At 34.0% G+C, this 27,487-nt stretch overlaps 1 protein-coding gene across 1 annotated transcript in view; it reads right to left on the bottom strand.

The window, feature by feature from the left end:
* LOC140436744 (uncharacterized) overlaps positions 1-27,487 on the bottom strand; it is an 808,356-nt gene that overhangs the window by 187,896 nt on the left and 592,973 nt on the right. The window contains exons 8-10 of the mRNA XM_072525808.1: positions 18,090-18,368; positions 13,731-13,862; positions 9,522-9,743 (exon numbers count right to left, since the gene is read on the bottom strand). Coding sequence (XP_072381909.1) covers positions 9,522-9,743; positions 13,731-13,862; positions 18,090-18,368 — 633 coding nt within the window. The remainder of the gene's footprint in view (positions 1-9,521; positions 9,744-13,730; positions 13,863-18,089; positions 18,369-27,487) is intronic.

Below are 27,487 nucleotides of genomic sequence, written 5' to 3'. Positions count from 1 at the left end.
AAAGACGAAGAGTAGATAAACTGTGCAGGCAGAAAAAGAGAAAGTATGAAAACCAACGGATACTAAACATAGAGAGAGAGTTTAAGGAAAACGAAACACGTAGCGCATACCAATTTATCAAACATCTAAGACAAGGATACAAACCGAGGACTAGCCTCTGCAAAAATAAGAAAGGTGAAATCATTAGCGATATGGACGAAATTAAGAGAACCTGGATGACATATTTTAAGGAATTACTAAACAAAGGGACACAACTACCATTACAACAACAGTGGCAGCAGCAGGCACGACAGGAGGTACAACAACAAGAACTGGGGAAAGATGGAGAAGAAAATGAATTAACTAGACCCCCAACGCTAGAGGAGGTCCAAACGGCAATCCACATACAAAAAAGTCATAAAGCACCGGGAATAGATAAAATACCGGCAGAACTACTCAAGCAAGGAGGAAGGAATTTGACACAACAGATGTACCAGCTAATACGAGAGATATGGATAGAAGAAGAAATTCCCCAACAATGGAAGAAAAGTATAATCTAACCTATTCATAAAAAAGGAGACAAACTGTTGTGTCAGAATTATAGAGGCATCTCTTTACTTTGTTCGGGATACAAAATACTCACAAACATCATTAATCAAAGACTACAACCTCTCACGGAAAAAATCATCGGGGAATATCAAGCAGGGTTTAGGCAAAATAGATCTACCATTGACCAACTATTTACAGTTAAACAAATACTAGCCAAAGCATGGGAATATGACATGGACGTTTACAATCTCTTTGTAGATTTTAAACAAGCCTATGATTCAATAGATAGAACAATTCTACCTAATATACTGAAAGAATTTGGCATACCATCAAAATTAATACGACTAGTGCAAATGACAATGACAGAAACAGAAGCACAGGTATGTATTCAGGGACAGATCACTGATGCGTTTACGATAACGCAAGGACTGAAACAAGGCGACGGACTAGCTCCAACGCTCTTTAATCTTGTTCTGGAATATGTAATTAGACGGTTGACGGTGAGCGGAAATAACATACTTACAAACAAGTCTACCCAATTAGCAGCATACGCAGATGACATAAACATAATGAGCAGAACAATGAATGCAGCGGAAGAAACCTACGTTGAGTTGAAACAGAGTGCAGAAGCAGTAGGGCTAGCAATAAATACAAATAAAACAAAACTACTCATACAAACCAGATCAAATAGACCGGTGCAACAACACTTTATTGACGATATAGAACATGTAAATAGATTCACATACCTAGGAATGGATCTGGTCGCAAGCAATGAAGAAGAACCGGAAATAAATAGAAGGCTTGTGCTGGCAAATAAAGCCTATTTCGCGATGGGCCACATATTCAAATCGCGAGACGTACACCGGAAAACAAAACTCCGGGTCTATAAAACAATAATCAGGCCCATAGTAAGTTATGGTTGCGAAACATGGGTGGTGACACAGAAATCTGCCAATGCATTAGATGTGTTTGAAAGAAAAATATTACGTAGGATCCTGGGCCCAATAAGTGAAAACAACAACTGGCGAATTAGGTACAATAGAGAAATATACGAGCAATATAGCGAATCAACTCTAGCACAACATACTAAACTGCAGAGATTACGATGGGCAGGGCACGTGGTCCGCATGCATGAGAATAGAATCCCCAGAAAATTATTAAATGCAAGAATGCAGGGAAAAAGACCTGTTGGAAGACCTAAAAAGAGATGGGAAGATGAAGTCGATGAGGATGCCAGGAACTGCCTGGGAACGCGTTCATGGAAAAGAACAGCGGTAAATAGAGATGGTTGGAGAAGCTTGTTGAAGGAGGCCAAGGCCCGATTTGGGCTGTAGCGCCATTGGATGGATGGAGATGATAGATACACTTATACTAGCTAGCAGTCAAAAAAGGACTCCAACATCTCATTGATGTAGAAACGAGTGAGAGGGATGATTTTGGATTAAAAATAAATACAGACACAACAAAAAAAAGTGGTTATTTCCAAAAACAAACATGTCAATACTAACATCAAAATTTACAACAAACAAATACAAGTAAAAAAGTTCAAGTATCTAGGATATTTTATAACGAAAGATTTGAATTCCGAAACATAAATATTTTGAAAAATAGAAATCGCAAGAAGTGCATTTCTCAGGATGAAAGATTTGTTAAGCAAAGCCCACTACCCTTGAAAATTAGATATATCTTCTTTAGATGTAGTTACTTTTAAGGATCGCTTAAAACATTTTTTTTTATTATAACTAATAAATTAACAATCAGAATAAAACAATGTATTCTATAAGTTAATGTGATGAGTTTAGGTCCTGTTCCTTGGTTCTGGCGTGATGTGGTCCCCTCCAGTGAGAGAATCACAGGTCCATGTTACTGGTCTGTTGGCCAACGTCGCTTTAGTCTTCTGATAACTCGATGTTGAGGTATTGCGGAAATTAATGGATTGGAGTGTGTGTTCACTTTTTGAATGTATTGTAATTTCTTTTGCTGGTATACTTCTTTCACTGTTGAGATATTGAGATCCTCATAGATTCTTTGGTTGGTTACGTACCAGGGTGCATCAACAATTGCTCTTAAGATTTTTGATTGGCATCTTTCCATAATAGCAATATTAGATTTAGTACTACAGCCCCATAGCTCTATGCCATATGTCCATATTGGTTTGATAACTGTTTTATAAATTAGAATTTGATTATTTATTGACAGCTTGGAGTTTTTTCCAATTAACCAATTGATTTCTTTTTGTCTTAGTTGTATTTGTTTTCTTTTTTTGGTGATGTGTTCTTTCCAACATAGGGTTTGGTCCAGGTGTAGCCCTAGGTATTTGGTTGTGTTAGTCCTGGGTATTTCCTCATTGTTGATATATATTGGTGGTGGTGTTTCTCGTCGTAAAGTAAAAGTTACGTGGGTTGACTTGTTTTCATTTATTTTTATTTTCCATTGTTTTAGCCAGTTTTCAAGCTCATACAAATAGTCTTGGAGTTGTTGTGTAGCTATGTTAATGTGTTTGTGACTTGTAAGTGCTACTGTGTCATCTGCAAATGTGACAATTGTTACGTTATGTGATGTTGGTAGATCAGACGTATATAATATATATACTAAAGGTCCCAGGACGCTTCCCTGTGGAATTCCCGCCATAATGGGATGCGTTTTGGATATTTCTCCATTTACTTTTGTTCTAAACTGTCGGTTTTCCAAGTATGATGTAAGTATTCGAAAGAATGGTGGTAATATTTGTTTAATTTTATAAAGAAGTCCTTTATGCCAAACCTTATCAAAAGCTTGACGTACATCTAGTGATACCATTGGGCAATATTCCTTTTCTTCTAATGCGGAATTGATTTTATGGGTTATTCGGTGGCATTGCTGGATAGTTGAGTGTTCTCGTCGAAATCCAAACTGATAATTTGGTATCCAATCTGCGCCTGTAAAGTCTGGATCTATTCTTTTGATTAAAAGTTTTTCCAGTAATTTGGAGATTCTTGATAACAGACTGATAGGTCGATAGGATGAGACTTCACTTGGATCCTTTCCTGGTTTTGGGAATAATAGTATTTCTGCAATTTTTAGATTGTTAGGCCAATAATTACATCTTAATATTGCGTTAAATATATATGTAAGGATTACTATACCCTTTTTAGGTAATTCTTTTTGCATTTTTGGTGTTATTAGGTCAATTCCTGGTGACTTTTTGATATTTAGTCTTAAGATTTCTTCTTTAAGTTCTTTGGGTGTTGTTAATTTTATTGGATTTACTGATGGTTGCTCTGAGTTTAAATAATTAATAATTTCTTGATCTTCTTCATTGTTGTGTGGTTGGAATACTGTTGCTAAATGTTCAGCAAATAATTCTGATTTTTCTTTATCGCTTCTTGCCCATTGGTTCTGTGTGTCTGTGGTTTTTCTTACTGGTGGGGATATTGCTTGAGGTTTTAAGGATGATTTGATTGGTTTCCATATTGAATGGTCGTATCTATTAAGTTGTGTTACATATTTTTTGACTGACTCTTCTCTTGCAATTTTTAGTTGTGTTTTTAATTTATTAGTTAAGCGATTGTAAAACGTTTTATCCGCTGGGTTCCGACTTTGTTGCCATTTGGCTCTTGCTCTTCTTTTTTCAGCAATGAGCTTTTTAATTTCTAATGGAATATTTATTCTTTTCTCGATTTTATTTTTTTCTGCATCGTTCGGTGTCGCTTCTTTTGCAGCGTTTTGCAATAAAGTTATAAGGTTGTTTGTAGCTGCTTCTATTTCTGAAGGGCTTTTTAGTTTTACATTTAGTTTAATGTTTTCATCCAGTATTTTTCGGTAAAGGTTCCAATCTGTTCTAGGTCCATGCAGTTTTGGAGTAGGTTGTTTGTTAATAACGCATGTGCTAATTGTTGCAATGATTGGTGAATGATCTGAAGATAGATCATAACTTGGAACTATGTCCATAAAGGTGTTAGATATTCCTTTTATGATGCAAAAATCTAAGAGGTCTGGTCTTTTTTTGGGGTCCGTTGGCCAGTACGTTGGTGTTCCTGTTGATAAATATGAGTATTTATTTTCTTGCATTAAGCTATAGAGCTCTCTCCCCTTTGTTGTTATTAATCCTGATCCCCAGTAAGTGTGTTTACTATTAAAGTCACCAGCTGCGATAAATTTTGGACCTAGAGTATTGAAGAAGGATCCGAAATCGTTTTTTTTAATATTGTGCTTTGGAGGGCAATATACTGCTGCTATTGTTATTTCGTAAGGTAATGAGCACACTTTAATTACTGTAGCTTGGATACAGTCTGTTATATAACTTTCCATCATGAAATGTTTGATTGATTGTTTGATCAAGATTGCTGTACCTCCATGGGCTGTCTTGTCTGGGTGGTTAGTATGGTACGTTAGATAATGAGGTATTTTAAAATACGATTTGTCTGAAAAATGTGTCTCACTTATTAATAATATATCTATAAAATTTTGTTGTAGAAATATTATCACCTCGTCCTTATGATTCAGCAGGCCATTGGCGTTCCATTCAGCTATTCGTAAAAAGAATTTTATTTGCATCCGAGTTTACTTAGCATGTTTATTACCATGCTGTTTTGTTGCAAGATTTGATTAAACATGGCTTTGAATTCTTCTAAAAACTTCATAAGAATAGTGTTTGAATCTTGGTTATCTGAAGGAGCAGCAGGAGGTTGTCTATTACTCGCTGCATTAGCATAGCTTACATTTGGTCTTACTGTATTGGGTATAAAGTTTCTGTTACGTGCTTGCGACATATTTTGGTGACGATTATTAAAACATGGAACAATTTGTCGTTCCCGATTCCAGTCATTCATTATTTCATTATTCCTTTTTTGTTTCTCTCTCTCTCTTTCTCTGAGACTATCATTTCTTGTGAAGTACTGGGCTCTTTTGTGGTTTTAGGTCAGTAATACTACATCAGGTTAATCAGCTCAGCTCACTTTCTTTCCTTTTTTTTATTATATGGATAATATATGTACAAGTTCTTTTCATTCACCTTTATTTTTAGTTATTTTTGACTTCTGTACTTAATCAGAAGTTTCCGTATTCTCCAGTTATATTTCTTTTACAATTATTGTAAGACCATCCTTTTTTCCTTGGGCTTACATTCGAGTGCTCGTCTCGATAGGTTATTTTGGCCTCTCCTCAATGTGTGACCAATTCATTTCTATTTTTCTCCTTGATTATAGCCGATATGTTGTCTTGTTTTGATCTTTCCCATCTTTCTGTATTGATTATTCTGTTGCCAATATTTTCATATTTATTTGGAAAAAATTATAGTTTTATTGATGTAATTTCTCCTTGCTGTAATTTCATGATTCAAAGTTTCTGCTCCGTACAATAATATGGTTTTAACACAGTTATTAAAAATTTTATTATTTTTTTTTATTTTCGAGATTTTTCGTTTGTCAAATTTTGTTAATTGCGCTGAATATATGCTGTGCCTTTGTTAATCAATCTCGTCTGAAATCTTCTTTCACCTTTCTTTGTTTTCCATAATTTACCCCAAATCTTTAAATTTGTCCACTTTTTCTGTTTCTTTTTCGTTTATCTCTATATTGTTATATCGATGTTGAAAATCGCCTAAAACCTAACCCAACTAAAAATAAAGTAGCCGCCCGTAACAACATTACACCTTATCATCTCCATATTTTCTCTTTTGTAAGGATGTAGTGACGTCATGTAATTTGTTTGACTATTTCTGTGCAATTATCTCTCTCCTATGCGTGTTGTTTTGCTTCGGAGAATGAGTAACCAGTCATCTTCTTTATTTGGTCCGACCATCGTACTGGAGATCTTCCTCTGGATCTTTTACCCGCTACGTTACCTTCAACTATCATTCGCTCCATGCACCTTACGATACTGTGCAGCAAAATATCCTTGCCTGATCTGGCAAAAATCTGCTTACGCTAAACAAGTAGATACAGCACTAAACGAAACCTTCAGAATAATTGCGGGATGCTTAAGACCAACCCCAATAGATAAGCTTCAATATTTGGCCGGTATAGTTCCTCCGAGCATTAGACTTACTACTGCAGCCAACATCGAGAGAAATCAGATGGAAACTAATGAGGCGCATCCCCTATACAGGATAGTTTCCTATCCATTCCATCACAACTCTATTCTATTAGACACCCAGCCAAGCACATCATGGATTGATATATGGACGGATATGCTGCGCCACCTACCAGAAGAGGGATCATCTTACAGAAGCCTTACCACCTGGCGGTGCCCTAGAGTGGAAGGTATAAAAGAGCTCAAATAGACAGAAACGGAGTGGGCAATACCAAAGATAATCTGCCTAGATGGAACTACTTCTATGATTAGCCCACTTTATGCGAATGCGGAGAACCTAGTTACCTGAACAATCCGAAAGGAGTCGACCGTGACTTGATGGAAATTCATTTTATATACCAATAAGACACTGAAAACTTTGTTTTCAAAACTTCCGCAAAATTTATTATAATATCTTATAACTACAGCTATTTCGGCAGAGTGTCTTTCTCAAGTGATCTATTTTTGGTATGTGTTTACACTTCATAGTCTTTAACTGAATTGGTTGAGGAGAGGAGAACTGTTTGTCTTAAGTTGGTCATTCCGAATTATGTCTGTATTTTTTAATTTGTTAATTTCCATAGGTTCTAATAAAGATAGCTTAAGGACTTTATTTTGGATGTAAAGAATTTGAAATTCATAATTAAACGAATGGTTATGATCTTGAAGGTGAAGTGCGTATGTAGATTCTGTTTTTCTATTATTTTATGCTCTGTTATACGTTTCTTAAAGGTTTTACCAGTTTGACCCATGTAAATTTTTGGGCAGTCACCCCATTTAAGTTTGTATACACCACTGTGTAGGCGCTTTTTATTTTGCCTCTTGTTGTCTCAACAATGTTATAATTTTGTATTTATTTAAAGTTACTTTTATTTTGATGATAAATAAAGTCATTGTTCACATTCTAAGCTAATTTTAAGTTCTAGTATCCTGTTCATACCTTAGTTTGTTTGTTTTAAATTATATTTCATTCAGTTTTAACAATTCTTTTCAGCCAATAAAATTGAAAAAACAGCATTTATTGTTTTATTTCCTCATTTCTAAATAACAATGAAATAAATTCGTTTAACTAAATATATGTCTTTACAATGGGAAATAAAGGAACAAGTTAAATTATTTTACTTTCATTGTTTGTATTAAATCCAGTGAGAGAGGCTTCCTTGATTCTCTAATTACCTGAATATTTATTGATTTTACATATCATCGAATCACACGTGCACGCTCTAGAGTAAACACGAGAAGAGCTGAAAATTCGTAGGTATTTTCATAACTACATGTACAGTTAGAAGGCCAAGCGATGTAATGAGTTTCTCTTGGAGTGTAGGTATATAAGAGTCAGGATATAGGAGGTAAGGTAATTTAGTTTGTCTTCAAAATCGTAATTGTGAATTTTTCCTTTTTGTTTATATATTAGTTATATTAGTTTATTAATTAGCTATGTGAGTAAATTTACGATTGTAAATTCTTTAATTAAATCACAATTTATGGATAAACTTGTACTTGAAGATGCCACTAAAAACAGTTGCAGATCCTAATTTTGTTGGATATTCAGATGTCAACAAACCTTCAGATGTCAACAAAGTCATTTTAAACCATTTTATTTCTCTACAATGAAATCAGTAACGAAAGGGTTAATTTAGTATCCTCCCCATTTGATATTACAACGATATTTCTAATATTATCGAACTATCCGTCACCTCCCTTCTTTCCGACGATTCCATTTAGGAATTACATTTGGTTTCAGGTGTGGACAGTAACTTAATATAACCCTTCCTTTGGTTAATTTGTACGTGTCATTATATAGCAGTAAAAATTCAGAAAGCAGATCTAATTGCCAATGACCAAAACTTCGAATCGGTCAAAGAGTTCATATATCTAGGGACATCGGTTAACCCCCATAATAACACATCAGGCGAAATAAAAAAGCACATCATGGTCTATCAAAGTAATTAGCTAACAAACGTATGTCTCAAAAATCTAAGACTGTTTAGAACACTGATAGTCCCCGTTCTCATATATGGATCAAAATCGTGGACCTTAAACAAAACAGACGAATGATCTCTATCGATTTTATCGCAAGATATTCGGAGAGGTATGTTAAACAGAATATGGAGGTGTAGAATTTGAACTGCAGCATATCTAGAAGCATAAGTTTGGCATAGATGTAAAATTAATTTAATAGGATGTTGAAACAACGGAAGAGAGCCAGGATTTACATTGAATACTAATCAGGGCATAGCGCAGCGAAAAATTTACCCATAATTAAAGGAAACCTTAAGTAGTGTTTAGAAGGCACCTTAAGAAGAAGGAGAAAGTAACTGCAGCAAATCCCACATTTCGTGATTTTGTTTGTTTTTACCGTTGATGGTATTATACTTTTTTCATTATTATTTATAATTGATAAACTTTTTGTATATACAACTACAGATTTGAATTTGCAATTGATTAAAATTTCACATTTTAATTAACAAATAATTTTTAATTGTACCTATTCATGCATTAGAAATAAATAAACCACTCAATTATTTACTAGAGCCCGGATAGCTGTCAGCTGTTAATTCCAAAAATCCAATTTGCAACGAAAACACGACCATGCATAAATGGGCATTTTGGATTATTCAGGCGATTTGTTTGCAAAGACCCTTTTTCGTTTTTGGTAAAATGTATCTCTATTCTATATGACCAGGGACTTTTGTTATTTGCATATTCGCAATTTTGTTTGAACAACTAAAATGAAATTTTAGTTTCAACGATATCGAGGGGTTTAACAGATTGCCACTTCCATCAAAATAATAATTGCTATGACGCAATGGTCTAGTAAAATTATACAAAGTTTGCATTATTCTGGTTTAAAATATTTTGATGCCATATATTACGTAATGCATTGCAATAAATAATTTTAAATAAGTCCAATAACTAGTTGATAAATATGAAAAACTTACCGGCATCTGCAGGTGGAGTAGGCGTTTCTTCCCTTGCCAATCTTTCCTCCTCTTCGAATTCATCTCTGCTTTCTCGTTTCCGCAAGCTCTTCTCCATTTCGAGTGCTGCTTTTTCTTGGTGTTCCATGAATGGGTTAAACACACCTTCATCTCCTAATAGATTGTTGTTTGGAGATGGCGAAAACGCGTCCGAGAAGTTCTTTGCAATAGATTCTTTAGGCCCTTGAAAATAAATATAGTCTTAAACGTATCTAGCATAGCATCTTTGAATTTTTTTATAAGTATCGGAGACATGAAGCGGTTTTTAAAAGTAGTACCTATTAAATGCAAAGTAATAAAAAATTAAAGGTTCTATATATAAAATGATATTATACTGTATACAAATACCTAGGGATGAAAATAACAAAAGATGAATACGCGAAGAAGCAATATTGTAAATAAATATGAAAAAAAAAAGAAAGTAATATAAACACGTGGGAACCTGAATTTTAGAAAATAATAATCAAATACCAGAAATAAGGGCCAGGATCGAAACAGCAAGAAATTCGATTGTAAAAAAAACAAAATTCTCTGCAGTAAAGATCTTAGATTAGAACTGAGAGTACAAGATCTGAGATGTTACGTTTTTGATACTACAATGTGTACTTGAAAGCTGGACACTGAAGCAAGAACACATAAATAAGCTACAGTTATTTGAAATATGGTGCTACAGAAGGATGCTTAGAAAAGCATGGACGCAGAAGAAAACGAACACAGAAGTATTGTGACAAATTGGCGCAAAGAATACGAAATAATAAATACAATAAAAATAAGAAAGTTGGAATCTCTGGGACTAGTAATGAGGGGACAGCTATATGGAATACTAAGATCGACAATAAAGGGAAAGATAAGAGAAGAAAGGAGTATAGGAAGAAGGAGAGTATGGGAGAAGTAAAGATAGTGATGATGATATCCAACCTCCGATTGGGAGACGGCACTTATAGAAGAAGAAGTAAAGAGCATAATCATAATCAGCTGCGAAGTATGGCCTTTAAAAGAACGGACAGAAAAGACACTAAGAGCCGCAGAGATGGACTACTGGAGACGAGCAGCGGGAAAATCAAGATAAGAAAGGAGCACAAATAAAAAAAAACAGACAAATTATGATGGTAAAATACGAAACAAACAATTAATATGGTATGAATATGTACAAAGAATGCCCAATCACAGAATCCCAAAGAAATTATTAGGATGAAATCTAAAAGGAAGGAGAAAACGAGAAAGACCATAGAAAAGTTGGAGATAAGGCGTTGACAAAGAGATAAGAGAGAGTGGCCTGGAAGATGTATATTATATATGGACAAGATTCTCAGCGAGCCATGGAACGACAGATGCTCGGTATCTTACTCATAGATCGACAAACAAACGAAGCAATCCGGAACAAAACAAAAGTAAGGGACACCGCGGAGCAAGCAGCCAAATTAAATTGGAAATAGACTGGACACAACGAACGTCTCGAAGATAAAAGATGGAACAAAGAAGTTTCACAGAACAAATATTTCTGTTTATTATGTTAGACTAATTCACTTGATGTATCCGATGTCCTGTTTTAAGGGTTTGTCTTATGACTATTTTTAAAAATGATCAATGGTTTCTTCAATATTATTTTTAAAAATTACTATTCCTAGATAAAAGACATTTACATGCTGTAAGCTGATTTTTATTCAACAAATTTCAAAGAGCCCTATTGACATGAGTCCAATAAAATTTTTATGAAAAATGGGTTTAACTTATTAAGACATAAGATATTGTAAAGTTAATATAATTTTAAATGCCACAAAATTAAAAATAGAATATGTACACCATCTGTAGTGATGAAACCAGCTCAAATAATTTTTCATTAGAGAAACCTAATCAGCGAACGATAGCGCCTCACGCTGTCCCACCTAACTAGGGAAAAGATATCATGAGGGGTCCTTGTACCCAGGACTCCTACATGGCCTTTTAGTTCCAGAGGACGGTCTGGAGAATTGGGGCGGAGTGGAGTGGTCTTTGATTTATACGGATCAATTCCCCTCACCCAATGAATTGTGTATACTAGAATGTAATTTTGTTTAGGCCTTTAGCCACCTTGTACAGTACTTGCTGTAACGTAGAGAGAAGTCTACCTATTATATTAAAAAAAAAAATTAAAAAAAAAGAAAAAATAAAAAAAAATAAAAATATAGTAAAACAATCACTAAGAGGATCTAAACCTCCGAGGTGTTGAATCGGGTTTATGTCCTAACGTAGTGATTAAAAAAAAATATATATTACCATAGTTGTATTTATTAACATAGTAGGTAGATATTTTTATTTGTAAGATGTATACACTATGTATTTCACGTCTGTCAATAACTGAATTATAATTAAGGTATAATATAGTATTTATTAACATAGTATGTACATTAGCTAAGTACGGAATAATTATATTATTATTATTATTATATTAATCATGTTTCACTAATTCTTTAAATATTTATATGCATATTTAAATTCGAAAATAAAGCTCATGCTGATTGTGACTGGCTGAATGACAATTGTCCAAGCCAAGAAAAAAAAAAAAAAAAAAAAAAAAAAAAAAAAAAAAGTCTACCTATTTATTAAATAAAATGTTTGTTTAAATTTTTGTGTTAAATGCTTTGATCTCCCTTGTGATCGTTCTTATTACCATTGTTTGTCTTGGAGATTAGTCGAACTACATCTGAGAAGAGCTAGCCAAGGTAGGGATCTTGATGCTTGTCTTTGTGGTGGTGAAGAGGAGATACTTTAGCTAAGGTTGACCTCCTCGCAATCCTAAGCCAGTCGTGGATTTTAAAATGGTACAATCCACACGGTTAGAACCTTACACATTGGCCATTGGGCTGACTATCAGAATTTTTGTTCATCTCTGATTCAGCTGACTTTTTGCTACTGTCCTATAAGTGGATATTCGCTATATAGTCAATAGGTGCCGTAACTAGTGTGAAATTAGTTTCGGGTAATAGCTGTGGGATACGCACCTCCTGATGCCCTGCAGATCCCTTTTCGGTTTCCTCACAAACTTCTGGACATTTATCTCGTTGCTCCTTGTATTTTATCCAATCTTCTTTCTTCTTGGTTTGTCTTGGCTTTATAGAAGAATTTTTCTATTTTCTTCAATTCAGTTTTAATAGCCTCTGTCACAAAAGATTTGGTTACATCTACTTCAACATGAATAGTTTTATCTTTCATGATGATTTTGCTTTTTTTGTTGATACCTCTGAAATTATTGTTAGGCATTGGTAGTCCTGGTGGAAAGCGGCCCTTGCCTCTCATTTCTCCTCTAAACATGCCACCTCTCATTGGTGAGGGCATAGGACCCATTATCATCATTGGTGAAGGTGGTCTCATATATGGTGGAGGTCTCATGCCTGGTGGAGGTGGTCTCAGTGAAGGCATCATGGCCGTCTGGGTACCATCATTCTTGTGAAGTGTGAAAATGTTCCAGATATAATTAAGGAAACAACGTGCTCCTTAAGAATGATGGAACATCATTCATGGAATAGTGGAACGAAGATATAATAGTCAACCTGATCTGAAATATGCTACGGACGTTATGTGATGGGATTGAATAAAGCCTCTAATGGTTATACCCTACCTTCACTAAGATATCTACCAATGCAAATTGCAAAATATGAAGCATTGAATATAAATAAAAATTAAAAGAAAAGTTGTTCCTCTAGTTTTATGCAGTCTGATTTGTCCAGACGATGAAGAGTGCATCCAAAACAGCAACACATACAGAAAAACTGATGATGAATTCTGATAACTAAAAAGTTATGTGAGAACAATGATTAAACCAGAAGTGTTTACTTCCTATTTCGGGAAAACTTTGAAGAACTCATTTGCCGTGTAATAGCTAGATATTTACTTTATAAGATGAAACATTTTACGTCAAGCAGCGGTGCCCAATGGCTATAGAGAAGAACTTAAATAAATTAGTCTGTCCCAAAAGTTACAAATCCTTTTCAGAGCTTAACATTTTCTGTTTAATAGCTAGACCAATTTAGATAACCGATTTATCATCCACATGAAAAAACATCTATATGATGTGTAATATTTTACGGCAGGTGAGGCTTTTTTCCTCAAAAATTCACTAAAACTTTAACAATTGCAGAAAATAGAATTCCTAATTAGTTTTGTCCAACAATCTATATTAATTTAACTTACCTGGTGAAAGAAGGTCATCTAAAGCATCAACATCTGTTTCTGGTCCGAAATCCTCGTCATCGAAATCTGAAGCCGATCGTTTTCCATTTGACTTTTCGGTTGAAAAGAAGTCAGAAGTTTGTAAGTCGGTACCTAAAAACACAGAAATATACTGTATTAAAACTGAACATACATTAGGTATTTTAAATATATCGATTGCTTAAGTGCAAAACGTCGTAACCCACAAATATTTGAAAAATTCGATTTTAGCGCCATTTGAATCATCCGCCCTACTTGCACATTGTCACACATCATCGTAAGCCACAGCCACTTAGAAAATGCATTTTGCAAGATGCAAGAAAAAAGTCTGCAAGAAAATATTTCTAAGTACTCTAGGAATGAAAGAAAGATCAGTTAGAGATTGGGTGATGAATGAAACTATCCATGGGATGCCAAAATGTAAAAAAATAAAAAAAAAAGCAAACCAATGAACAGCAAAAGAACAACGAACGAAAAGACTTGATGATAGAATTTATAAACTCAATCCCAAAATTACCATCACATTACTGCAGAGCAAATACTAAAAAATTATACTTGCAGGAATCGTTCAAAAATAAAACGGAGGTCTACGATTTATATAAAAAACACTGTGAGGAACAACTAAGGTTACCACTGTCTATCTGTGCCTTCATGGCAACATTGACTGGAATGAATATTTCTATTCATCAACCAAAAAAGGATCAGTGCGATATTTGTTGTTCTTACAAAGTAGAGCAAATATCTGAAGAAGAGTACAGGCATTACATAAAAAGAAAAGAACTTGCCAGAAGTGAGAGGGGAAAGGATAAGGAATCTGTGTCCAATGTTGTATGCCAGCAAACTTTATTTCAGAAGCAAATTGCAAGTGCACAATTTTTCTATTTATAATTTAAATGATCATAATTGTGTAAATTACTGCTGGAACGAACCAGAAGGCGAACTTGTATCAACGACATTCACTACCTGTATAATAAAGCACTTAGAGGAATTTTGCCTTGTCGAGAAAAAACCGGTGATAATTTATTTAGACGGATGTGGCTACCAAAATCGGAATGTTGTACTGGCAAACGCACTTCTTAATTTTGCAGTGGAACATGGTGTGACCATTTTCCAAAAATTTTTGGAAAAAGGTCACACCCAAATGGCAGTTGATTCCGCTCACGGTTTGATAGAAAGGAAGTTCAAAGGACGAGAAATTCATCTTCCAAGTCAATACCCCATTTTCATAAGAGAAGCTAGAAAAAATCCTTCCCCTTTTTTAGTTCACTATCTAACCCACGAGTTCTTTATCAACTTTGATATTAGAGATACTTTCAGATATCCACCTATTAGACCTGGCCGAAAAACCGGTGATCCTACTGCTAATGATCTGAAATGTCTGCGGTGTGGCCCAGATGGCATTATCTGTTATAAAACGGACTACGAACAAGAAAATTATACACCACTTCCGCAAAGTCCAAATAATTGTTCAATTGGACCCTTCATCAAACAACAATTATATAAACGTAGGATTTCCATAACTAAGCAAAAATATGATCATCTGCAAGAACTGACACAAGTTTTACCATTGGAGGTAAAGAAGTTTTACGACGACCTTCCTTTCTGCACCCAAAAGAAAGATAAATAATTTTTATTTGTTTTAATATGAAAATAATGTTAATTTGTAATAGGTAGGATTATAATCTCTGTTTTAGTATATTTTAGAATAATAATAAGTTGATAAGTGCTTAGAAAGTATTATTTATAAGGTCGTATACCACAATCAATTTGAGTACCAAATGTCGTAACCCACTACGTTTTTGAAAACAAAAGTCAAAATTATACATGATTACGAAAAATGTTAGAAAATGATTAAACTAAAACATAAAATCATCAAAATCAATTGCATATAAAGTTTTCATACAACCAGAAAGTTTTTTGTTTGCCCTGAACAATTGTGGTTATTGGGGATACGACGTTTTGCACTTAAGCAATCGATATGTACATTCAAGTACTTAAAAAAATCATCGTCCACAACTGAAAATCAAATTATATTTCTCAACAAAAAATATTAACTCACTATGTAAGAGTCTATTTATTAATCACAAGTATAAGATCAAACATTAATTCTTCTTTTAAATTAAAATATGATTATATTTCTAGTTCATGAGCATTTTCATAAAGTTTATGTTTATTTTGTTTCACTGTTGAATTTAATTTATTTAGATCACATATACTGGTTTTACATTGTCATCTAGTATATTTATGTGTTTCGGAAAACCAGTGGTTTAATTTTAACCTGAGAATAGTCCACAGTATTGTTTATATATAACATTGTAAAATTTTGCGTCTTCTGCAGAATTATAATTTGTATATGCTTGTTCAACCGAAACCCATCTTTAGTCAGGTCTAGCCTTGGAAGCAATCCAGAAATGCTCATAAAAAGGGATTTAAAGATGACAACAATACCATTTGTAAAGGGCTTATTCGAAAAATTTAAAAGTATATGAATACAATATCACAACATTAAAAAACACTGAGATATTATCATCGTCATTAGCCTTTTAGCAAGCATATTGTCAGGCATTCGTATTATGTGTCCAGCCTCTAAGTCGCTGTTTTAATGAACGTTACGGCATTTGGTTCATTAAAGAGTTGGTATAATTCGAATTATATTTTTAGCGCCACTGCCCTTGATCATGTATAGCTCCAAATATTTTGCGGAGTATCTTACGCTCGAAGATACCCAAAAGTCTTTTATCTTTTTTTTAGTCCTTTATATTCGTCTTCTAATTTTTTCACTTGTTTTGTTGGTATTACACACTAGCGAGCCATGGTACGTAAAGCTGTCAACACATTCACAGATATTACTTCCAAAGACTGCTTCCCGTTTCTCATTTACTATAGGATCCTTAGTAACCAACATGTATTTGATTTTGTCTTCGTTGATGACTAGAGCGACCTGTTTCGCCGCCGTTTCCAATTCTAGGAAATCTTGCTCAACATCCCGCTATGGTAATGTGGTCCATGTAAATGGTACCGTCTCTAATTCGTGTGTCTCGGACTGCCTTTTCCAAGTAATGTTAAATAGGAGGCAAGGCAGGCATCCCCTTGTCTGAGTCCATCCTTTATCTCAAAGGATCGAGAATTTTCTCCCTGGGTCCTAAAACTGGCTTTTAAGTTAGACATTACGATTCTCGTTAATCCAATACTGAGATATCTTTTATCCAAAACCAAACCAAACAGCACACCAGAGATAAAAGAACTATTTATTTTATAACTAGGTATTTTACCATGAGAATACAACAATTTGTAGATGGGAAAAACCTCAAGATCTCTAAGTGTTAAGATATAGAAGCATGAACCATACATCAAAAACAGAGACGTTGATATATCCCAGATATGCAAACATGCCTGGAACTATGAGCACAAAGTAAAATGGAAAGATGCATGAATCCTCATGAAAGAAACATAAAGCAAAAAGAGACAAATTAAAGAACTAACCCTCATCTTACTTAATGAAGAAAAATGTGTAGCAAACCAACCCATTAACATAATGCAGCAGGCTCAGGTTACCAATACTAAAAAACGAAGACAACAATAAGAATATACCAACATTAATTGGCTAACAGGACGACAAAAACACATCATCTATGTATATTTAACAACATATCACACACAAAAATCAGAATTAGATATCAATCCTAGGGTAAAACATCACGCTCAGAATTTCAACTCAGACTGTCATATGTCAATCATCTATAATTAACTATATAAGCTCAGAAACATCAGAACTTCATATCAATTCGAAGGTATAACAACACCTAAAATTTCACTAAAAATATGGCTATTTGCCTACAAGATCAGGGCCAAGTAAGTCAACTGTAAAAATGGCTGCTAGAATGCGGAAATTAATCTGAATTATAGATTGAACATCTACAGCTTAACATCACTTCTTAATTTATATTTTTTGAAAACGATTTCGGAATTGAAAATCGAAACGTCAAAAACAAATGTAAAATATAACTTTCGTTACAATCAATTGGTTTTTTAATCACATATAAATACAATATTTAAACATTGATTTGTTGAGTTTGCAGTTCTTGATATAAAGAAAGGATATTGGTTAAAATATAATTACTATTGACCTGGAGAATATTTATAATTTTCATAACAGCACTTTTACTATTTGAAAAAATTGCAAATGATTCTGCTGTAACTTTCATATTACTTATATCTAGAAGAGCTTCTAATACGGCGGCGGTTAATTCTGCAGTATTTATATTGTAATTTTTTCATTTAATTTAAAAGATGTTTATGTAAATCAAATATAGCGCAACCTACTTTCTCACATTCACTCACCGTTTTGTTTATAGTTATCCGTAAGGTTCAATAATAGGCCGTCTGATTTTTGCGTAATGATATTGTCAGTGTTGGCGCCGTTGGACATGCCGAAGGGGTTATTTGAATTGTCGAGGCTCGCCTCCATGGTTACAGGAACTAAATTGCGGTTCGCCCAGTGGGCTTCCGCTGCTATTTTAGAAGGTTCTCGTAAAAACACCACTATCACAGAGATGTTATCGGTCGAGCCTTGTTCTTTCGCTAAATGGACTAGGCGCTGACTGATTCTGTCTGTGTCGTCTGAAAATAAATAAAATATATTAATATGTATAACAACAATCATAAATAAATATAATATTTAAATCGTGCCACAGACAATAAAGTTCTGTATGCGATAAGTAATGTACATATTGTTCTAGAGTGCCAATCTTTGACCGTTTCGGTTTTGCTAATACATCAGTAAATAAATTTATCTTTTTTTCAGTATAAGTCTTTTGTCATAAAATCTAGGAATTTGTCACAGAATCTAGGAATCTACCTAGTAGGAATCTAAAAATGTCATATATACAAATATAGGACATTTTTAGATTCCTAGAACTGTAAGTGTGTAACGCTCATTTGCATTCGGGGAAAAATAGAGCTGAGAATAAAATTTATACAACTTTTTATTGAGTACACACGGGAAAATGTAAAAATCGTATAATTTTGTGAAAAAATATTTGACTCTTTTTAAATTTTTTTTTTTTTTTTTCAGTAAAGAACATAATAATATAGCCAATTCCCCATGTATGACATTAAAATCGCTGTAAATGATTTGGATGATTGTCAATATTAAATTACGGCTTTTTTCATATCCGAATCTTCATTTTATTTTTCTTCGTTTTTTCGTTAGTGTTTAATTAAATTTTCAATGTATTTCTTCCACAACTTTATCTTGTCACTTATACGCCAGTAAATGACAGTTTTGGAGTGTAATTTTCCTTGTCACAACAGATTTGCTTGAAAATTTGGATTTAGGTTCCTCGTACCCTCTACTTCACTTTTGGACAAGCCCAGGTTGCTTTTACTAGAAAACATACGTTCAAAATAAGTCCTGAAAGGGATAAATTGACTAATTCTCAACAACCCATGTTCTACAGAAGTCAATAGTTTTTGAGTTATTTGCGAGAGAAATTGTTCATTTAAAAAAACACGTTTACAGACGGTTTTTCACAAATAACTCAAAAAGTAAATAATTTATCCAAAAAATTATATTCTTTGCGAGAATATAGCTTATAAAGAAACAAGAAAATACTGTATTTATGAAGTCCGTAGACGCAGCAGAAGCACAGTTGTAGCTTATGAAAAGTAGGTTCTTATTTGTCAAATTCAAAATCGAATATTTCAACTTGAAATAACCAAAACATAAGCACTTTTCGGGGAACACTCATCAAAACTTTTTTAAAGTGTTTAATAAAAGTTTTATTTTTGGTTTTCAAAAAAATTTCTAGCATCAAAACTAAGAGAGTTACGCTCAAAATGAAGTTGAACCCTTTTTTTGGTGAAAATCATCCCCTAATTAGCACCCCAAACGAAATTAATCGTTACCGATTTACAATTAGCTTTATTTATGTATGGTTTATATGATCTGTAAGTGCTTAATTTTGAAAAAAAAAATTGGATTTAAAGTAAATTTTTTTTATGAAATTTTGAACAAAAATCCTTTTTTTTTCAAAATAACTTTAAAAGTATTTATCATCATTGGCTCCACAGCCCATGGTGGGTCTTGGCATGCTCAAGGTTAAGTCTCCATTCTCTCCTATTCTTCGCCTTGGCTTTCCAGTTTCGTACTCCCAACATTCCTCCCAAGTCTTCCTCCACCTGATCCTTAAAAAGTATTAGTGATATGAAAAATCCCGAAGAATAAAAAATAAAGTTTTTGCTTTTTTGAACATTTTGGCCTTTTTTTTTCTGTAAGACAAAAATTGGTTAAGTTATAGCTGTTCAAAGTTGGCATACACTCGTAATTGGTGACTCGTTCTAGTCCTTTCAACTACAACCCTTTCAAAAAGGGGACTAAAAAAAATTTTAGCGACTAGAAAAGAGACAATCATAAAACATAAATAGGTTACATAATAAATAAGCTAGTAGAAATGCCTTCTTCAAAATTAAAAACAGTTTGAAACTAGAGAAACTGTAAAACTGTAATTGATTTGGATCGCTACATGCAGCTAGATGGACTTCAAAAACCATGAGTACATTTGAACCAATAAAAATATACTTATTCTTCTTCTTTTTATGTAGACAAGACTCTGTTTGTTTTTCAATGTGCTTCCACTAAGTTGTCGTTCCATCGTTTTCGTGGTGTACCTACTGATCGTCTTCCTATTGAGGAACCATCTCTTGCCGTCTTTACTACTCTATTTGTTGTCAGTGGGCTTATATAATCATTCCATTCTACTCTTCTATTTCTTACCCATTCCTTAATGTTCTTCACCTTGCTTCTACGTCGTATATCTGTAGTCCTATGTACTTCATCTAAGTAAATTTACTGTTATACTCATGCATTGTGTCTTTTTTGGGGAAATTACCACGTTAAATTTTCTAGGGGTTATATTAAATTGGTACAGCATACATTGCAAATCATCTTCACTTTGAGAGAGTAGTATTGAGTCGTCTGCGTAGCAGATTGGTTTAAGTTGTTTTTCTCCCATTTGGTATCCTTTTTTAGTTCTTACTTTTTTTTATTATTTCATCCATAATCAGGTTGTAGCCATCTGTACACAATGTACAGCCTCGGAACCAGATTGATACTATTCAAACGACCACAACAAGAAATTAGGACAAGCGAAAAACATCCAAAACCCAGATGAGAATCACTACTTGGAATATCAGATCGCTCAACTCAAGGGTCCAAGAAATAACCCAAGTGCTGAAAGAGAAAGAAATAGACATTTGTGCTATATAGGAAATAAAAAAGAAAGGAAAAGGACAATCAGAATTAGGTGAATACATACTACTCTACAGTGAAGTAGCAAAAGAAAACAGGGCCTTACTAATACACCAAAGGTACCAAAATCACATCAAAGACTGCCAATAAATATCAGAAAGGATTGTAACAGCAAAAATAAGAATGGAGAAGGAAAACCTGAACATTCAACAAGTCGTAGATCAAGTCAGAGGGAAGATGATAATATTGGGTAATTTTAAAAAACATAACGACGATGTTAAAAACGAAAATGGAGAACTGATAATAAACTTCTGTACGAATAATGAACTTAGAATACACAACACATGTTTTGACCACAAAGACCAACACAGATATACATTTAATAACACCAGTAAACAAAGATCTATAATAGATTATGTTATAACCAACAGAGATATACATCCATCGAAAATAATCGATGTGGGATGCCTTAAGTCAGCAGATGTAGGTAGCGACCATAGCCTAGTATTATGTAAAATTAGAATCATCCTGAAATACTCCGCACCCAAGAGAGCGGCGCCAACACAAACAAAAATCAAAGTCGAAGGACTAAATACGGAATCCACGGAATACTTATACAGAAAAAGAATAGCAGAAAAGATCGCTGGAAATGAAATATTAGAAAACGATAACATCGAGGAAAGCTGGGAAAAACTCAATAATAACATATTTAACGCAGCAACAGAATCACTTAGAGAGAGAAAAGTAACGAACACTAACATATAAATAAAGAAAATACCATGGTTTAGAGAGGAAGTGAAGAATGTGAAGAAAAGAAGAAAGTCTTTTTACAATACAGAACACAACAAACACAACAGGCATATAACCACTATAAACGAATCCGAAATGAAACGAATATTTTAGTTAGACAAATAAAAGGGGAACACTGACAGAGCTTCTCAAAACAGATGGAACACGACTTCTACACAACACAAAAAGAAATATGGAGAATGATCAGAGGACAAAGAAAAGAGATGAGTGAACTAATAAAAACGAAACACATTTAGAAGGAAACATGGGAAAGACTACTTTCGATCCCTATTTGCTAAAGGTGACGATAAAAAACCAGAGCATGAACACCAGAGATGACGACAAACGAAGAAATAAATATTGAGGGGAAGAGGTAAAGGAAGCATTAAGGTAATTAAAAAATAGAAAATCAGAATTCCTCAAGGATGTAAATCAAGAATCCTAATACTTCTCTTCAAAAAGGGAGACAAATCAGACCCAGAAAATTACAGAGTAATTAATTTATTAAACACAACACTAAACAACCAAAGTGATAACAAATAAACTGAATCAAATTATAACACTAGCAGAAGAACAAGGTTTTAGGTCAAGATGATCATGCATCGACGTTATATTATAATGAGGCAAGTGCAAGAGAAATCATTAGAATAGAAAAACCGGCAGAACTATGTTTCGTTTACCTTAAGAAGGCATTTGACAGCGTCAAATTAAAGGACGTTATCCACTTGTACGCAAGAGAGATACCTCTAGGAATAATCAAAACGATCGAAGATATCTACCTAAACGGTGTAGGCACATTGAAAAACAGACAGAGTCATGTCTACATAAAAAGAAGAAGAAGAAGAAGATAATCAAGTTGAACGATAGAGGACTCAGGGAATCTCCCTATCTTATCCCATTGCCAATAAAAATATACGAAATAACAAAATAAGTATCGTAATAAGTATACGAAATAACAAAATAACCATCTTCTAACATAATGCAAGTTTAATAGAATAAAAGTTGCTTTCTTATCAAAATAAATCAAAAACTGTAGCATATAAACACATATATTATACACAAAAACGTACGGTACTTGAAAACGTCTTTAAAATTTCTTTACAGGCAAATCTTATTAGTAGATAAATATAAGGTAAAAAACTTGTTCCATAACTAGTAAAAACGAAAACTACTTACGAGGTGTGCTAGAAAAATACTTGATGAATTATGAAGAAAATTGGCTTATACTTCGGCTCAAACTTTAGAATTTTTTATAACTATTGGTTCAATGTGATATGTAATAACAGTAAACACACAAATAATTTAACATAATGAAATGATAGACAAAAATATGACAGCTGGCAACTATTCAGCGCTTAAAAAAACTTCCACATCAATAAATATTAGAGATGAGCTGGTCTTCGGTTTTTCTGAAGCAGTGACAAATGTAATCACATTTACCTAGTCACTGTGACAAATAACAGTAAGTTCGTTACACTTATGCCTTTGGCGAAAGCAGTCTTTTAAAACTACGGTTGAGTTTTGTTGGAATGATATAAGATTAATAGATTTATTATGGTTATAAAAGGTCTATCTTTACTTATACAGTAGCCGTTACTTTACATATATTTTATTGTGTTAAGTCTAACAAAAGATAACCAAATATTGTTAAATCCGTTTAACACTTTACAACTCTTACAAATCGCATGCACCTCTAAATTTAGCTTTGTCATTCGCTATACTAAGGCTTCTCCACCTTTTGATACAATTATTATTGGCAATAATTATATGGTGAATAAATGTTTAAGGAAATTGCGTCAGTTGTGAATCTGTCTGGCATACATCCAAACTGATTTTCTGATACATTTAATTTTTAACGGGTGTGTCTATCAATTACTTTGTCCAATATTTTCTTAGCGCGAGAATGAAACGTATTAGCCAACTTGTTTTTTTTTTGTTGTTGTTGGCATTAGTGGTTTCGGAATCTATAACCATTCGCAAACTTGTTTAGGTTTACGCGGTACAACATTTTTCCCGAAGTATAATCTGGTTCAATTGCCTTACCTTTATTTTGGACACCAATTGCTATTTCTGCAGATTCTACGCTAAACTCTCTACGTTTAGTAAGTGGACATAGTATTTCTTTCAGCTCATTTTCTAATACTTTAGTGCTGTTTTAATATTTTCTGTTAGCATACACTAATCCAATTATATTGTTTTACTTTCTTTGCTTTGTATTTGACTATTTTGTGTATTTTCCTTTCACTCTATTTGGTGTCTGGTTTATCGAAGAGGTTTTATATGCTATTTTAGCTGTACCCTGTAATAAATTTGAAGGAAAGACAGTACAAAAATATTCAATTCATTTTATTGATTTTGCTAATTTCTCGAAACATTTCTGCCAATTTTGTTGACTAACTAAACCAAAATATATGCAAGTTACAATCCATTTTTCTACCATTCAATGGAATACATCCAGCAGCGTGTCTCTCCGAAAACGTGATGCTTGATAATAAAATCCAACGAAGATTTCAGATTTTGTTGCGGTAATGTCATGGCAGTCAGAAGATGATTGTCCAGCTAACGCAAGTTCTTTAATTTCATCCCATGTTTGATTGCATGTAAATGTGATGAACACATCTATAAGACTATAGAAGACTATTTATGACTATTATAGAAGGACTATAGAAGACTATTATAGAAGACTATTCGCTCCGTGCGTGACCATGGTAGGGGTACTGTGAAACGATGCCAGCGTGCGTAGCGGCGAAATATGACACAATTGGACCTACCTTTTCGCATAAAGTTTATCAAAAATGTGTGCAAATACATATTGCGTATTTAAATGTGCTAATAATAGCAAAAATAGTAAGTGTAGTTCTAATAGGTTCCCAAATATTACATATAAATTAGAGAAAAGAAAAAGATGGATCCGTGCTATTAATATGAAAAAGGAAATATCACGTAACCTCATTTTTATGCAATTGAAATATTTAAATAATTTACCTTAAATGATATTTTATAAGGCTTCAAGCTAACTGCAGAGTGCCTGATGACTTTAGCTTTTATATCATAACTTTTACTATTACTGTTTTTAATTATATGCTCTTTCACGTGAAAAACTTGATTTGCCAGTACTAGCTTTTTAACTTTTCTTTTCCGTTTGGGCTTAAAAAGATATATTATGATGAATTTTGAGAAACCCAGTTTTTAATACTACATTTATTTTGTACATAAACTGAAAAAATATAGTTAAAAAGTTAATTATTAATAATTGTCAATTTCGCCTGTATTTAACAATGTCAAACATATGTCATTAATGTCATATGTTTAACCTGAAAATTGGTAGACTCCAAAACTGTTAGATGAAGGCGGTAGGTGTCGCGTCAGTCACGCACGGAGCGAATATGCGCGAACGAACTTCATCGCATCTTGTGTGTATTCATGCATGTGTCGTGGACTCCCCGTGAATGTAGACGGTAATATGACCATTCTTCCCAATTCGTTTGGATTCACGTTACCTTCATTAACGATTGCGTCTCGTAAATGGATGTACTCTTCAATACGCAACTCGGTTTAATTTAATCAAATATATAGGAGTCGTTTGGTTTCAATTTTCGCGTACGACGATGTATTCCTGGAACAATTGTCGAAATTTCAGAATGTGGTTCTCAACGTCTTGACGAATAGTCAATCGATGCGAATAATAATTCATGGCACTGACTTTTTTATTCGTTTCCTCGTCTGTTTGTGAATTTCTCTCATTTTTGATGTTTAAATGATATTCATCTTCTCCTCGCCAAAGTAGAATCAGGTACTGCAATCCGTCGTATGAGCGATGCGTTTCGGAGACTCGCTGAACGTCACCATTTCTGCAAAGAAGAATTATGACGCGCGATTCGAATTTTTTGCCAACTATCAGGATCGCCACTTCATAGATTGATGGTGTATTAATTTGTGTTTCGTGTTGGCCAACAGATCTATTGTCTGCTCTAGTTACAACTGCGTAGTCATCGGCTGACATTCGTTGAATGGCGGTTTTAAACAACTGAACATCATTCGTTCATAGTGTTGATCGAAGAGGGCTTGTAATGCAGCTACGATTTCTCGTCTAGTGCCTACATAGCATTGTAAAGACATTGTTGTTCAATTCGTTCATCACTGTTTGCCAGAAAATAAATTAAAAGAAACTTGCGATCTGTTTCCAGCAATGGTAGAAGCGAACCGGCACGATGATAAATTTGTACTTGGATTCTGAATGTTGGCATGTAATTTTCGCACAGGATGTTCGTTACACCTGAAGATGTCATTTGGAAACATGTACATATTGTATTTGCTGATGTTTTCCAAGAAATGCTTCGACTCACGTGTAACAGCTCATTCTTGGCGCAGCATATTCTTGACGTTTCTTTATTAAATTTGACGATGACTGTAATCATTATTACTGTCATAATGGAATGCACAAAGATTTAAATCATCGTGCAGTATTCGCCTTGATCAAGCGGTGCTTATTCGAACATTTTGCAGCCTTCTTTCCCGTTGTTTAATTGTCTCAGACGAACGGACCTGATCATATTTAATCAGTTTTTAACCTCACTCCTCGTTCTTCAGATGATTCAGACGAACAGGTCTCAGCGACATGTACTCGAAGATTTTCCAGCCTTAAATGCTCGTTGCTCATCTCATTCTGAGGCTCGTAATACTCTTTTCTTCCATGCTTGAGGTGTAGATCGGCCAATTGCGTTTGAATTTATTAGATGCTAATCAGCAATCCGAATCCCACAATGTATCCAATCAAATTGAAACGGCTATTCACACACGGATGGAAATGTTAATATTGACGGTGATTATCAATTCGCTAAGGAAAATTTAAAGTGAAAAAATCAGCATTCGAGAATTGTTAAAATCGATTTTAATTCCACTTACGATGATATCCGATTGAATTATTTATCTAAATTAATTTAACTCAAAATGAAATGCACAAAACTATTCGAAAATCGCTCTCAAATATAAAAATATGCACAATATTGTCTGTTCAGTGTGAGTCTGACATGAATTTCACAATTTACATAAATTCTTGTCACCCGCAACTCGACACGTCATCATTCGTTCGCTATTTTCGTTTGAATTCAAATCAGCAGGAACTGTCAAGGCAATATATGACATTCGTTGGAAAGACGGTGGCGCCATCTGTCAAAAATTGATCGTACCAACTTAGAAACCTTCGTGAGCTCATGCACAACTTTGTTTAAGATCATCACATGATCAAATGCATAGTTTACGATTCTATAAAGGATATAAAGTCCAGGATATGACGGTAAAATAGTAGAAAACCTCTGATTTTTTTTAATATGCATCGATTTGCTTATTTTGACAGTAGTCAAAGATCGAAATCTACTCGGGGTGGAAAAAGTTTATCAAAAAAACCATGGTAGTGGCTTCTTCTTCTTCAAGTACCATCTCCGCGGCGGAGGTCGGCAATCATCATAGCTATTCGGACTTTTGAGACGGCTGCTCTGAAAAGTGCATTTGATGTACATCCGTACCACTCTCTCAGGTTGCGCAGACATGACATTCTACGCTTCCCTATGCTTCTCCTTCCTTGGATCTTTTCCTGCATAATCAGTTGGAGCAAGGTGTATTTCTCTCGACGTGTAATATGTCCGAGATATTCCAATTTTCTTGTTTTAATTATATTTAAAATTTCTATTTCTTTATTCAT

The sequence above is a fragment of the Diabrotica undecimpunctata genome, chromosome 3, assembly GCF_040954645.1.
Source record: "Diabrotica undecimpunctata isolate CICGRU chromosome 3, icDiaUnde3, whole genome shotgun sequence".
NCBI classification, from domain to species: domain Eukaryota; kingdom Metazoa; phylum Arthropoda; class Insecta; order Coleoptera; family Chrysomelidae; genus Diabrotica; species Diabrotica undecimpunctata.
This window is presented reverse-complemented; position numbering and strand designations above follow the sequence as displayed.